A 14,505-nucleotide genomic window follows, 5' to 3' on the forward strand; every position below is an offset into this window, starting at 1 on the left:
ATTAGCAGTCCCCCTGGTCTGGCTTCTTGCCTTCTCTACCCCCCCCCCCTTTCTGTATACCTCCTACTTGACCCTGGCCAAGGGGGACGGTAGTGAAGATTCTGCCGACCCTCTGGTGGCATGGTTAAATGAGGAAGGCTTCCTTCTTGCCACTGTTTGTTTGTCATACGTGTTCAGTAACTGGCTCCCAGTATAAACCTTAAAAAGGTAAAATATAAAATCTTTAAAATGTAAACTACCTTTGCCCCCCTTTTTTGTCAGTCATAATCATTTTTAAAAAGGGAGAAATATTTGGAGGTCTTGACTGGCTTGGTTTGACCACGAATTGGCACATATTTCTGCATTATCCTTTAGTGAAGGATACAGTGTGGAAGACGAGAATACAAGTATGCTGACTCTTACCTAAACCTCTAATTCATAGGTAATGATACAAGGAGAAATCCCCAGGTTATGTGGCATTCTACCAGAAGCCAAAAATTTAGGAAGATTTTTTTCCCCCTAATATTGCTTTCAGTTTTAAATTAATGCCCCTTAACTGAAACACTGCTTTAAAATCTTCATTCATTTTTTGCTTTTGTTTTATGTTGCTCATCAGCTCATTGCTTGCAGATTAATGGCAAAACCCTCCACTATGTTTCCAAATATATCTTCTATGTGCATTGTGCTTCTGGTGTTTTGGACATTATAGCATTTGGTCCCTAAGAATGGTATTTTTTTATGCAGTTTAAAAACTTCCCGGGAGAGAAGTTGAGATGTTGCTTACAGAGTAGTTAAATATTTTAAGTACATCAGTACCTCTGATTCTGATCTCTCTTTTGCATTAGCATGGTAAGAGTTGACCCTGCTACCACTATGCATCTTGGATGTGTCCCTAAATAATTCTCTGAGAGATTCCTTGTTAAAACCTGGGGTTTGGTAGAAATCAGGATTGCTAACTTGTCTTTGCCTGATTTAATTCACATGTTATTCCCTTAGATAAAAGTTCTGTAAAAGCGCCATACTATTTAGCCGTATCTATACAATCTGCTGTTAAGTTCACTTGTTTATCTTCTTTCTTAATGGGATATTTTAATTTAGGGTTTACTTTTAGCCTAGAGAATTAATGTTCAGGAAAATGAGGTTTTAAATTTCCCTTTTGACAAGGGATCATTGAATTAAATATAAGTACTTCCGGTTTTCCTCTTGGACTTTTTTTTTTTTTTTTTTGAGAAAGAGCCTCACTAGTTCAGGATACTCTGAAGGTCTGTGAGGTAGTCCTATAAATCTTTGAAAATGATTTTAGAAAGATTTACCAAATGTGATGTTATTAGAAGTTTAAGAAAGAGAACTTCCGGCCATCTGCTTCAACAGGAAAGAATTTATAGAGGAAAAGGAAAAAAAAAGAAAAAACCTGAACACTGTAACAACATAGGCCAGAGATGTATTCTCTGCGTATCTCAGAGATTATCCAGAAGGAAATGTGATTGTCTTTAAATTTTTGTTTTTTTAATGTTTACTTACTTTTGAGACAGAGTGTGAGCAGGGAAAGGGCAGAGGGAGAGAAAGACACAGAATCCAAAGTAGGCTCCAGGCTCCTAGCTGTCAGCACAGAGCCTAACAGGAGCTGGAACTCAAAGCTGTGAGATCATGAGCTGTAGTCGCTTAACCGACTGAGCCACCCAGGTGCCCCTGACTTTCAACATTCATAGGAATTGCGGCCCCTGGAATATAGGTTCGCGCAAAGGGCTCTCAGTCCATTTTGCTTTGTTGCCGCTTGTGACCATCTGTGTACTTGTAACATCATTCATGACCTCCTTTTAATGGTAATTGTCTAAGATTATACTCTGTATGACTTTGTTTTCTAGGCTTCGGGAGCAAGTTCTGCTTGAACCTAGCCGACCGTATGGAACCCATTGACATTCCAAAACAATATATACACATAACTATGTATTTGTGTGTGTGGGTGTGTGTATATATGTATATGTATGTGTGTATATATATGTATATGTATATACACACACACACATAATCAGCCAAAATCAGAGAAAAGGAACAGGGATTTAATACCTTTTTTATGCTTATTTTTGTCAAACATGTACTCCTTTCATACGGGTGGCTTTTACAAGGCAACTGCCGTCATTTAATGTTTTCAATTGTAATTGTCTTAATGGAAATGTTAAGATTCATATCTGATTAACATTTTTAATAACTTAGAGGAGATTTTAACTTTAGTTATTTAAATGAGATAAAATTATTGTACCGAATTCTCTGTCTGAAGTTTATTCAGGGGTGATTTCCCTGATGTGTGCATAAAATCAAGATTCTTATTTTACTGATGCATAAGTCCTAGTGGGACGAGACTAGGCATATGCTTTCAGATAAATAAGGAGTTACTCCAATCAGTTTTCCCCAATCAAAGAAGCCATGTCATTTTACTTTTAGAAACATACAAGTGGACTCAATATGGGAATTTTCATAATCGCTCATGCATTTGTCAGCCAACATTAAAAAGTAACCAACTCCTCAGGTATTTGTAGTTTACCCTAAGCTTCTATAAGAGAGTAGGTTAAAAAGAAAAGGGTAGATAATCTTTCTTATGCAAACTTTGTTCTTATAGTTTGTCTTTTCTTTCATTTTTTACTTTAGTAGCATCCTCCACACATTTGTGTGCCTGATTTGAAGGGAAGCTGGGGCACCCAGCGAGTTTAGCCATTAAGTTTCTGTGTATTGATTTGCAGATTAAGTAATGCTGGGAGGAATAAAGAAGGAAGGGAAACTTGGAACACAAAAGCCTTGCAGATTCCAGTGCTTGGGCTTCTGCTTCTAAGGAACTTCAGTGGCTTAGGGCTAAATGGCCATTTTATTCAAATGCTATGAAATCTGAAAACATACTGGCAGGTGCTCCTCTCCTTGGCAATTCATTCAGTATCCAGATTCTACAATGTTTAACTGAAGAATTGGTTATGTTTTGATCCTAAGAGTCAAACATTCTTTTTGTTTGGGGATGGGTTTGGGGTTTTTTTGTTTCTTTGTTGTTTTTCTTTTTTTTTAATTCCTAAAGCTTACCAGATATGAATGGCTAATATTCCATTGTTCTGCTTATTGTAATGGTGAATGCTTTAAGAAAAAAAAAAAGTGTAATTTGCTAAGAATAATTCATGATCTGTTTATGCGATAACTCCTTTTTGTTACAATTTTTTTAAAAAAGGCTATTTTTGTTAATGTAAAGTAAATATTTCAGAGCAAATTTTTTAAACTTATTGCACTAAATACAGGCTCTGTACAAAAAAAAAAAAAGCCTCAGCATTTTATCATTCCATGGAAGAAGAATCTTTTGAAAGAAAGCATTGCCTCCTACCAGAATTAGACAGTGAATTAGACCGGTATGATGGAAATGCATACAATTAATGTCACTAGGGCTTAATAAGCAGCTGTTTGCTAATGTGCTTCCTTTCAAAGGGTTAGACCTTTAAATTGCTGCAAAAGGTAAATTGTATTTTTTTTTTTAAGTATCCGTGTTCTTTACTCTAGCTAGGCTAAAATTTGCTAAATGCCTTGGTTTCTTTTCAAAGCTCATGTAATATTTCTGATTTTTCAGAATATTTGCAATAAGAGTCTGGATTTAAAAAAAAACAAACAAACAAAAAACCACACACACACACAGTTAAGAGCTCATATCTTGGCAAGACCTGGGAAACCAACATTGTGAGACTAGCTATTTTGAAACAATAATTCTCCAGAAGTTAACATCTAACATCGCCAAATGGTATCATTGTACTCTTTTTTATCATTTGAAATGGAATAAATATAATTATGTAACTAACAATTTTCCAAATAGATGAGAGAGCAAATCATGTAAGGAAATTCAGAATACCTTCTGTTTCATAGCCACACAGATTTTGGACATTAAGAAACATTGGGAACTAAATTTAGGATTGGAAAAAGTTTGGAAGATGAGTATCAAAACAGAAGACATTCTAGGAGCTAGCTATTCTAGGAGATGTCCCTCCAAAGTGACCTGATGGAAGTCTTGAATTTGGAAATTAGGTTCTACTCACTTGGACATCCCAGCATCATGGACTCTTGCTGCTCCCTGTTCCATTTGCTCGCAATCTCAGCTATTTGGAAGCCACCAGGAATGCTTTCTAATTATCATTTGCAACTAGAACTGTAATCAGAAAGAAATTTTGTATTTTTGTATAACTTGATTGTGTGCCATTTTATATAACAGGTCCTGTTTTACAAATAAATTTTGTTTTACTAACATTGTGTTTAGAAATTATGATCTATGTGTAACCATGTCATTTGAGTTCCAAATTAATTGCCAGGCTGTTTTCCCTGAGTGAATCTGTGTGCTGTCTAAGTAGATATATGCATAGGTGCATATATATTACCACAGGCACACACAGAGAGATGTTTAATATATAGAATATCACTCTCATATGAGCTTCATTCCTTGATACATTTTATAAAGCCTCACAGAGGCTTTTTAGCAATATTTAAATGTTTTGAGGTTATGTTTGGATATTCCTGCTGCCTCTTTCATTCATTGTGAGTCATTCTTCAGCTAGCTATGGGCCGCCTTATTGCTACTCGCTCACTGCCTCCATCTTCTGCCCAAGTGAGAAGAATAGATGAAGAACAAAAATTATCTGTGATACGTGGTTACCTGAATAATTTTATAAGCCATCGACTCTGTGTTGTGGTTTTTGTCTTTTTCTGTGATGGATCTTCAAAATTGTGTTCAGTACTTACATCTCCAGAGTTCTAGTTAGGGTCCTCTATTGTAAATGGTGATCGTGGTGGCCGGAGTATCACTGTGGGCTCTGCCATCAGAAAAAGCCTCTGGTACATGATTTAGACTTTCTAGGCTCCCGCCTCAATAGTAAGTGCTGCTATAATGTAGTATGGAAGGGAGAAGGTTACATTTCGGTGTAAGTCCAAGAGACCTATGTTCTACTGGAGGCTTAACCAGTGCGTTAGGTAAACATTAGGAATTTAGCTAGGGCGTTGAGATTACATAATCCTTGCATGGATGAGCAGAGCTCAGAGCAGGTTGTTCCTTTAAACCATTTAATGCAGTGCTTAATGTTTAGGATTAGAGCTTTTATCCTATCCTATAGCACGATTAAGTCCTATGTTACTGCAGTTTAAGTAGCTTAACTGTGTGTTGGTACCCAAACTTTTTCCATATTGGTTGGGGAGGAGGCACTCATTGAATCTTATTTTTAAATTATGCTGGAAATAAGTTCCTTTGTAGAGATGCTCCCTTACTCTTAGATATTTTTTTTTTTTTTTTTTTTTTTTTTTTTTTTTAGCAAAGAACATTAAGTTGCTGATTCCTAATACCATTGATCTTGGTATCTGCCAAGGCTCCTTGTCTTTCCAGGGCAGTTTCAGGATTTCATCCCAGTAGGGGTAGTGAGGAGATGACCCCTTCCTTTATCCTGGTCCTGAGCTGTTGCTTTACATGAGAGTAGTGCTTCTCCCACCAGAACTGCAGGCACCAAATATCAGGCCATATCAGTGTCTCCAAAGCTTCAACCATTTGCACCATGCACCAGCACTAGCTAATAAAGGCCATTTCAAGGGGGTCCCCCAGGCCACCCCACCTGCAAAATAGAAATAATGGGGTCTATTCCAAAAATGGAGCTGCCAATTGTGGTGACTTGAACATTTTAGTTTATCTTTGGTCAGTAACCTCATTTGAATTTCTGGAGTTTCCAGTAACCTTAAGGTAGCCTATGAGAAGTTTCCTTCAGAAAATAAGCTTTCACCTTTCGATAAGTTCTCTATTGCTTTTTTTATTGCTACTTAAAAAAAAAATCCTCAGAGTCTGGAGGTTTATCAATGCACCTGCCACAGTTAATTTCTGTATTCTTTTCACACATTTCATCTGACAGATAGGAGTGCACTATAACAGCTTGCCTAGAGTTAAGATGTGGTCCGTGAATATATATTAGAAAATTGCAAGTTCAAAAGTAAATGCACATAAGGCAGAGATTTGCATATTATAAATTCACAGCATAGAATTCCTTTTGCTTTCAATGCATATTCATGCATCTTTGTGTACTAAGGATACATATTAGCCCTTTTGAAGGGTAGGTACTGTTCACATACAGTGGCCGCTTTTGAAATTAGCTCATCTTTGATTAGTGGCACATAGCCCAAATTTTGAAACCAGGACCCTTGAGTGTGCCAAGAGAAAAATCTAGAGCTAACAAACTTAACAAAAAACTAAACATGTTGCATACACTTGTCAATTTAAAATAGCACACTTTCCCCCATTCAAACTTCATAAATGTGAGCCAAATTCTTACTCTACAAGTTTTAAGAGGAAAATTTTAATCCAAGATTCAAATCTTTTAAAGTGTCTTTCTTATAGAAAGCTTCAATGCAGAGTTTTTAAATTTGAGAATTTCTGTGGAAAACCTTTCTAGGGAGATACTACAGTAGCTTTTTGTCCTTCCCATCTTCATGATTTTTATATGGATAAAAAAAAGTCAAACTTATGTTTCAGTTTCAATATTGCATGAACAATTATCACTTTTGTAAATTACATGGGCAACATTTAAGTTTGATATTTTCTAAAGGAGTTCATTAGTAAATTTGTGGAAAAGATATGAAATTACTAGGAACCAAAATATTCGGCTATTTTATTCCATTTTGATACTCAGTTTTACAACTAAAATGATTTCCTGAGGAAAAAAATACTCCAGGCCAGGGCACTGAGAATAATAAAGCTTTTAGGTTACTCAAGGTCTAGTCAAGACCTAGCTGAATATGAAAGCATTGTAATTCCCAAATGTTTCAGGAAATTTTGACTTGTATTTGCTAAGACCTGAATTTCATATTTGATATTCATAAGCAGGTTCTTAATCTTGTGAGAGGACTGTGGGCCCCTTTGAGAAACTTATGAAAGCAATGGACTGTCTTTCTCTCAAAGGCACATAGCACATTTATGAACATTTAAAATGGTAATCGAATTTCAGGGCCCTCAAACTGCCAGCCTCCACCCCACCGTCCCCTTAGGGCCTCATGCACACAAATCAAAGGCTGCTCTAAAGTTGGTTTGATAACATGTTTTGAAATAAAGTAGTGATTAGGACTCCACTAAAAATACTTTTAAGATGGCACCTACCAACTTCTGACCTGGAATCATTTGTGTAACTTAAGACTTTTCATTTAGTACCAGTTTTGGAAATAGAAACCGCACTGATGTGAAAAGTAACAAAATGGTCGACACTGAATCTTCAAGACAGTGAGATTTCTTTCCTTGGAGGTGTGATGGTGTGTGTGTTGGGGATGGATTTTGGCAAACTACCACATTATTTGCCATGGATGAGAAAATCCAGACAGTGAATAAGGAAGGAACCCTTATAATTAGCCATCTACAGATTATTGATTCTTTTTATTGTTGCTCAGATACGACAAGTGTTATCACTAGATCACTGTCTAAAAATATATCAGTCATCATGACCAAGAACAGTTGAAGATGATGATAAATTAGCAAACTCATTTTAGCTCATAGTGGACAAAGTTTTAGTGGAAAGTTGGAGAAGCAGATGCTGGGGATGGGGAGCAGGGAATTCAGAAGTTGTTTTCCTCCCCACTTAAATGGGGGAAGTGTTTCTTGCTTTGAGTGTTTTCCAGTCACCCACTAGAGCAGCTTTTGACCACTCTTCCAATGAGACTGTGCCTTCACTCCCCACACCCACCCTGTCTTGCTTCTTTAGGGAAGCACGTGGATTTCTTCACATCTGCTCCATACTATTAGGTAGGGGTGCTGCGTCTACATGGAGGGCCCTCAGGGCCCTTAAAAAAGCACGCAGAAATCCTTAAAGGAGTTTGAAGTTCTTTAAAGGTTTGATTCCAGTGAGTCATGATTTATAGTCAGACATCAAACCATTACCTACCTTTTCAAGCTGAAGAAAGCAGTGGAAATCTCATAACTGGCTGGAGAAGAAAGGAGAAAAGTCAGCTCCCTACCCCACCCCACACATCCAGAAGAGCTTTAATGAACCTTCTACAGTAGCAAATGGAGAGACCATGGGTGGAAATTCCCATATCGGGTGAAAAAGGGCCTGAGTCCAGTGTAAGTATCTACATTTGATATTCCTTTTGTTGTAGATGTGTATGACTTAGAATGTTCTGATCTTCACCTCTGAATCTGATTCACCCATCCTGTCAGATAGAAATATAGTTTGAGTTAGTTATTTTTTTCAGGAATTTGTGTTAAATCATTCCGTGTGAGTAAAAAGTAGGCATGGAACAGAAGACTTGACTAAATGGGCACAGAACTGAGATGAAGCTACAGCCAACAGCCCACGGACCATGCCACCTGCCACTAGAAAATGTGAGCACTCTCTTTATTTACCATGTTGATCATCAGGCCAGGATTCCTAAATGGTGTTAGATACCTCACAGGAATGAGACAGTAACAGGACAGCTTTTGGGGGCTGATGATCTGAGACAGAGACTAGTCAGTTGTCCCTGTCCTCTGGGCTCCAGTAGTCTGTACTTGGAAGTTCTTTTTGGCTCCTCTTGGTTTTTGCTAGATTTGATTTTCAGAGACTTGGCATGGGGAAATTTACCTTTCTTCTGTGTTGACTTAGTGCTTACTACAAGGTTTTGTGGTGGTGTTGAGGTTTTCTGACTTCTTCCCTTTTACAAAAGGGTACCGGGAGCTCCGTAATAGAAAGAAGTTTCAATTATACTGTCTCAGAATATTCTTGACCACTGAATGCACTTTAAATAGGTCTTGTAACCCCATGAGGTAAGTTCAGTGGGTTGTTAGCTGATTTGATTATAAGAGGAAAAACTTTACAACTAGCAAACCAGAAAGGTGGGGAGAAAAGTGTGGAAGGCTCCTAACAAAATGACAGGGGCTCTGGAAAAACAACCAAAGACAAATGCATATCTTCTGAAGACCAAAGGCCCAACTCTAAGTACTTGCTGGCACAACCTGTCCAAACTTCTGGAGTTTAGAAGAGAGCCCCTAGAACAGGCAGCCAAGCTTTAAGACAAGTCAGTGCAATAGGGACCTGCTATAGACCTCTCAGGCTTTGAGCCTTCACATTGTGTCAGGCCCAGCCCAACGTATGGGGTGATAGGAATACAAAACACGCATCAGTGTGTCCCTATTTCTCACTGCTGTGTGATACAGCATGAGAAGTATGTTGTGGTGCCGCATATTTCTCAACTTGATGCCTTTTTGTCTTTGTCTTTTTCTTTTGCCATTGCATCCTATTCCATAGTGTCAGAATGAATTTTTGTACCATGTCCTGTCTGTCCATTATGAACTGGAGGATCACAGTTCAGCCTTCCATGAATTCCGTAGTTCAGGATCCTTTACCTTAGTGTTATTTTGAGCTTTTTCTTATCACAGTGTCATTACACTGTATTCAGGTGGGGAAACAAACATGTAGGTGCTTGAACATGCCCCACAGACACGGTGGTAGCCCAACTATTTGTGACTGTCATTATTGACACAGTGCAGACTTTACAGACAGAGCATGATGCTCTCAGAGGACTTTAAAAATATGTATATTAAGCAATTAACTTTCTGGAGTTATCAAATCTTGCTGGGAAATTAACTTCCAAGAGCTCTGAATTGGATGAAATTCCAGCTGGCTTCAGAGTACAATGAGCCGATATGAAATGGAGCTTTGAAATGTTTTTCTTGTGCAGAAATATGAAATAGAAAAAAGTGCTGATCTAATGCTAAGTTTTCTCTGTGTACTGACTCAGTTGCCAGAATTATAATGAAAACTGTATTTTAGTCTAACAAATGTATAGAATTTTTTATGTAATAAATAAAATTTTATAGGAAAGAATGTCATTGTGTACTGTGTTGGAACACTTTCCCATGACCAGGATGGTGATTAATAGTAGTGTAAGGGAGAAAAATAATTCCCCCCCCCTTCTGAGTTCTTAGCTGAGACCTCCTTAATAGAAGACAGATTAATGAGAAAAACACGCAGAAATTTATTAACATGCGTACCTCATGTATACATGGGAGATACCCAGGGAAAATTGAGTAACTCCCTGAGGTGGCTTAGAATTCAAGCTTAAATACCATCTTACCAGAGAAAGACAAGGGGTGAGGTAAGCCTCCTGGGGAATAGGAGATGATTTTTAGGAAAGATGCGTGGGCCATTAGAAGAATAGAGGGGGAGGTGAGATAGTTTGTGAGAAAGTTTGCCTGGGTGTGGTGTCGACTTTTTGTCTCCTGTGATAAGAGTCAGTTCTCCCTGGTTAATGAACCTCCCAAGAAGGGACTTGACGACAGTCCTTTGGAGGATCTGTCTTTAGGCAGATAAGGAGAGTTCAGAGAAAGCCTCTCCCTGCATCTACTCTTTTTCGGGTACCTACATGTAGCTCAAAATGATCAATATACCAAAGTGGCATTTGGGGGTAGCATGTTTTGAAATCTTACCGTCCTATTTTGGGGTGGCATATTCTACTCTTCAATAGAAAGTGATCATGGGCAACATCTTGGCTTCAGATTAGGTCCTTATGCTGCAGGGGTGCCCCAGAATTTCCAAGCTCTTCCTTTCTAGCAACTTGCCGCATGTCCTAGGATCCTTGAAGTACAAAATATAAATGTACTACAAACTAAAGAAGTACAAAGTTCATCCACTGCCCGGTGGGGCTTGAGTCTGGGCTGCCATTGCAGCTGAATTAAGTCATTAGGTAGAGTAGAAAAAAGCCTGTTGGATAACATTTACCAGAGAAAACACACGCACCTGGTACGGTGCCCTGCCCACGAATTGAAACCTGGATCTGTGCTAAGTTAGTGGGTTTGCGAAACTCTGGTGTGCTGTAATTTATGCTGCGCCCCATGAAAGTTTGGAAAAAGTCAAGTTCATTTAAAACCAATATTTTATTTTATTTATTTTCTTTAATTTTTTTTTTTCTTTCAACGTTTATTTATTTTTGGGACAGAGAGAGACAGAGCATGAACGGGGGAGGGGCAGAGAGAGAGGGAGACACAGAATCGGAAACAGGCTCCAGGCTCTGAGCCTGATGCGGGGCTCGAACTCACGGACCGCGAGATCGTGACCTGGCTGAAGTCGGACGCTTAACCGACTGCGCCACCCAGGCGCCCCCTTATTTATTTATTTTTAACAAGGCTTTAAGCCCAGCACAGAGCCCAGTGCTGAGCTTGAATTCACGACCCTGAGATCAAGAGCTGGACTAAGATGAAGAATCGGACGCTTAACCGACTGAGCTACACAGGCACCCCATTAACATGTTTTGATTGATACAGGGGACTAAGGAAGGGATGTTCATAAGTGGAAGAAGACCGTTTTCAACAGCAATAAACCTCTCCTAATTTGTTTCACAATGTTGGCCTTTTTTTGAGAGGCTTCTGTACAGACTGCTTTTCATGAGCAAATGCGAATAATGCCCAGATCATAGCCCAGCTGTTGATCTATACCGTCTTGCCAAAAGTTGTTGCTCTAGAACATTTATGAGGCATCCTCAAACAACGGAGGTACTTGAGATACTGAAGAATATTGATGAGTCTGGACTGTTCGTTCATATTTTGGGTCGTTCTGATGTAAGTTTACATAATTTCTTGTTCTATACACCACCTAGAGATTAAAGAGATGCAAAAAGCCTCGCGTCTCCTAAAAGGTACCCAGAAATTTTTTCTGTTTGACTATGGAAATATACTTTGTATTCAACCTCAAATTTTAGAAAATTTAAAAAAAACACCTACAGGATTTCTTTCAGGAAGCATACTACTTACACACTTCAGATGTAAGTTATGTAAGTTATTACATTAATATGTAAGTTATGATTAAAATTTGAGCTTCAAATAGCTGTATAGCTCAAAGCTCTTACAAGTGTTGAAAAATTGAAAAAGAAGCCAGTGTCCTGTAAGGCTCTTTGGCCTTAGATCTCCTATCAAGTGCTGTGAAACTAATCAGTGCCTCTTCACACATTATTTTTTTAGGTGGGGCAAGTAGCAGTGAAAGTAAGTGCTTTGTGCCTTTTGTTTCATAGTATGCATTTACTATTCACATCCTGAGAAAAATAACTTTAGAAGATGCACCTAGGTGAAATTTAGGATTTCAGAAAATGCAAAGCTAAGCTATTAGACCATTTCATGGGCTTATCAGCATTTTCAATGATAGTCTTAAAGCTTTCTTGGTAGTTATAACTCCCTGGCCAGGTATGTCAGACTAGACAGGCCACAGTAAGTAATTGCCTTCAAGGCAAAACAAAAGGGCTTTTAGTCATCCATACTCATCATATAACCTTACGTTTGGAGGCAGGATATTAGGGGTTTGTGTTTGATCTACTCACCACCTGCCAGAAAGGATTATCACAGCTTACAACAAAATAAAACAATTTAACGCCAAAATTAAAAATGTGAATGAAAATTGAGAAAAAGAGATTCGCTGTTTAAGAAACCCAAGGATGAGCATAAGATTGACCTCCAAGTGTTCTGTCAGTCCTGCAAAGAGGAAATCAAGAAAGGTACATGGTTTTACATGTCTAAAAAAAAAGGAAGAGTTGAATAGAACTTTAATAGGAGGGACTAGGCAGGTATTAAAAATGAGTAATATTTAGGGGCGCCTGGGTGGCGCAGTCGGTTAAGCGTCCGACTTCAGCCAGGTCACGATCTCGCGGTCCGTGGATTCGAGCCCCGCGTCAGGCTCTGGGCTGATGGCTCAGAGCCTGGAGCCTGTTTCCGATTCTGTGTCTCCCTCTCTCTCTGCCCCTCCCCTGTTCATGCTCTGTCTCTCTCTGTCCCAAAAATAAATAAACGTTGAAAAAAAAATAAAAAAAAATAAAAATGAGTAATATTTAATGACTTGGAATAACGTCTACAGTATAGCCAATGAAAGGGGGGATAAAGCAGTATTTACAGCCTGATCTCATTTATATAAAATCCATATTCTTATATATTTTTAAATGACTGAAGGTATGGTAGGTGCTCTCTGAAGCAATTCCATAAGCACTGGTAGTTTATCAGTTAATTGAAAAATGTCAAGGAGAATCATTATTAAAGAAAAAAATGTTTAAATTCAAGTAAACATTCATTGGCCAATCTTTTGACACAGGTATAGTTCTTTTTTATGACTGACTCCTCTGAAGTTGTCTGTTGTCTTTTTTTTTGCATTTAACCGCACCAATAATATAACCATCCAAAACTTTAATAAAGTGAAATCATGGATTTTCAAAAGTGGATTAGGAATTTAGACATGCTTATGAAGTCAGCTGAGTATGCACTCCCAGAGTTTTATAATTTCTATTCTTTATAATTTTCACACAGTTGAGAGTAATAATTTTAGTATCTTTATAGTCTTTCCAAGGCATTCAACTTAGTTTTCATAGAAATTACTCTCTTCATACTCATTTTTTTTTAATTTTTAAAAGTTTTATTTATTTTGAGAGAGAGGGAGAGGCGGGGAGGGGCAGAGAGAGAGGGAAAGAGAGAATCCCAAGCAGGGCCTACACTGTCAGCGCAAAGCTGGACGCAGGGCTCAAATCCACAAACTCTGAGATCGTGACCTGAGCCGAAACCAAGAGTTGGATGCTTAACCGACTGAGCGACCCAGGGGCCCCCATAGTTTTTATCAATATATATTACAGAAGTAAGCATACCATTAAAATAACCCATTGCACCTGGCATAACATGTTGGAATAAACACACCTGACTCTTACCATGAATAGTTCACTGATGTTGAGAACAGAGTACGCAAGCCCCTGGGAACATTCAGCCAGCTATGATATCAACCAGTACATTCTAGGGTATCGGAGAATGTCATGGTGAAGAGGAAGGCAGCTAGGAAAACCACCCTTTTTACATCAAAATCATAATTATGGTTATCTCTTTGTTATGGGATTATGAATAATTTAATTTTTTCTTTGCTTATCTCTATGTTTAAAATATTCCTTTAGAGTTTCTTAATATGAAAAAATGTAGTCACATTCAAAAGCAAATAGCTAGGTAAGTAAAATAAAATGACAGTAACTAAACCCATATGGTAATAGATCTAATGGAGTAGAAGAATAGTCCCCAAAACATATTATTTATAAGAACTTAATAAAAGCTAAGGATATACCTCAAATGAATAAGGAAAGAAAGAATTCACTCAATAAATAGTGTTTAGAACAATTGGCTTTCAGAATGACAGCGAATCTAAGTCAAATACAAATGGATTAAGGATTTTTTTTTTAATTAAATGAGGGAAAGATCAGGGGAAGGAGTGAGAAGGACTTAATAAATTTAGAAGGATTAGGTTAAAAAAAAAGGAAGAAAAGAAAACTGATGAGAGCTGGTGAGGAAAATTTTTGTGGAAAATGTAATAAGTGAGGCCCATTTCAGATGCATTTACTCAGCATGTCTACAGCAATGCACTAAGTGTGTCCACTTTAATTCAGCAAGCATTTCCTGAGACCTCCTCTGGTCAGCAAGATTTATAATGCGGGAACTTGGTGGTAAATATTCACTCACTCCCTACCTTAAGTAGCTAACAACCTAATGAGGGAGATAGACAGCAGTGA

At 38.0% G+C, this 14,505-nt stretch overlaps 1 protein-coding gene across 2 annotated transcripts in view; it reads left to right on the forward strand.

Moving 5' to 3' along the window:
• SLC44A1 (solute carrier family 44 member 1) overlaps window positions 1–14,505 on the forward strand; it is a 201,426-nt gene that overhangs the window by 153,535 nt on the left and 33,386 nt on the right. Inside the window, exon 16 of one of the 2 annotated variants that reach the window (XM_040481878.1) lies at window positions 1,845–4,672. The exons of the other annotated variant lie outside the window; for it this stretch is intronic. Within the exon in view, the coding sequence (XP_040337812.1) occupies window positions 1,845–1,868 (24 nt within the window). The 3' untranslated portion in view covers window positions 1,869–4,672. Of the gene's footprint in view, window positions 1–1,844; window positions 4,673–14,505 lie in introns of those variants that run through there. 2 annotated transcript variants of the gene reach the window in all.

This window comes from Herpailurus yagouaroundi, unplaced genomic scaffold (genome assembly GCF_014898765.1).
Source record: "Herpailurus yagouaroundi ecotype Mexico unplaced genomic scaffold, PumYag 160, whole genome shotgun sequence".
In the NCBI taxonomy this organism is placed as follows: domain Eukaryota; kingdom Metazoa; phylum Chordata; class Mammalia; order Carnivora; family Felidae; genus Herpailurus; species Herpailurus yagouaroundi.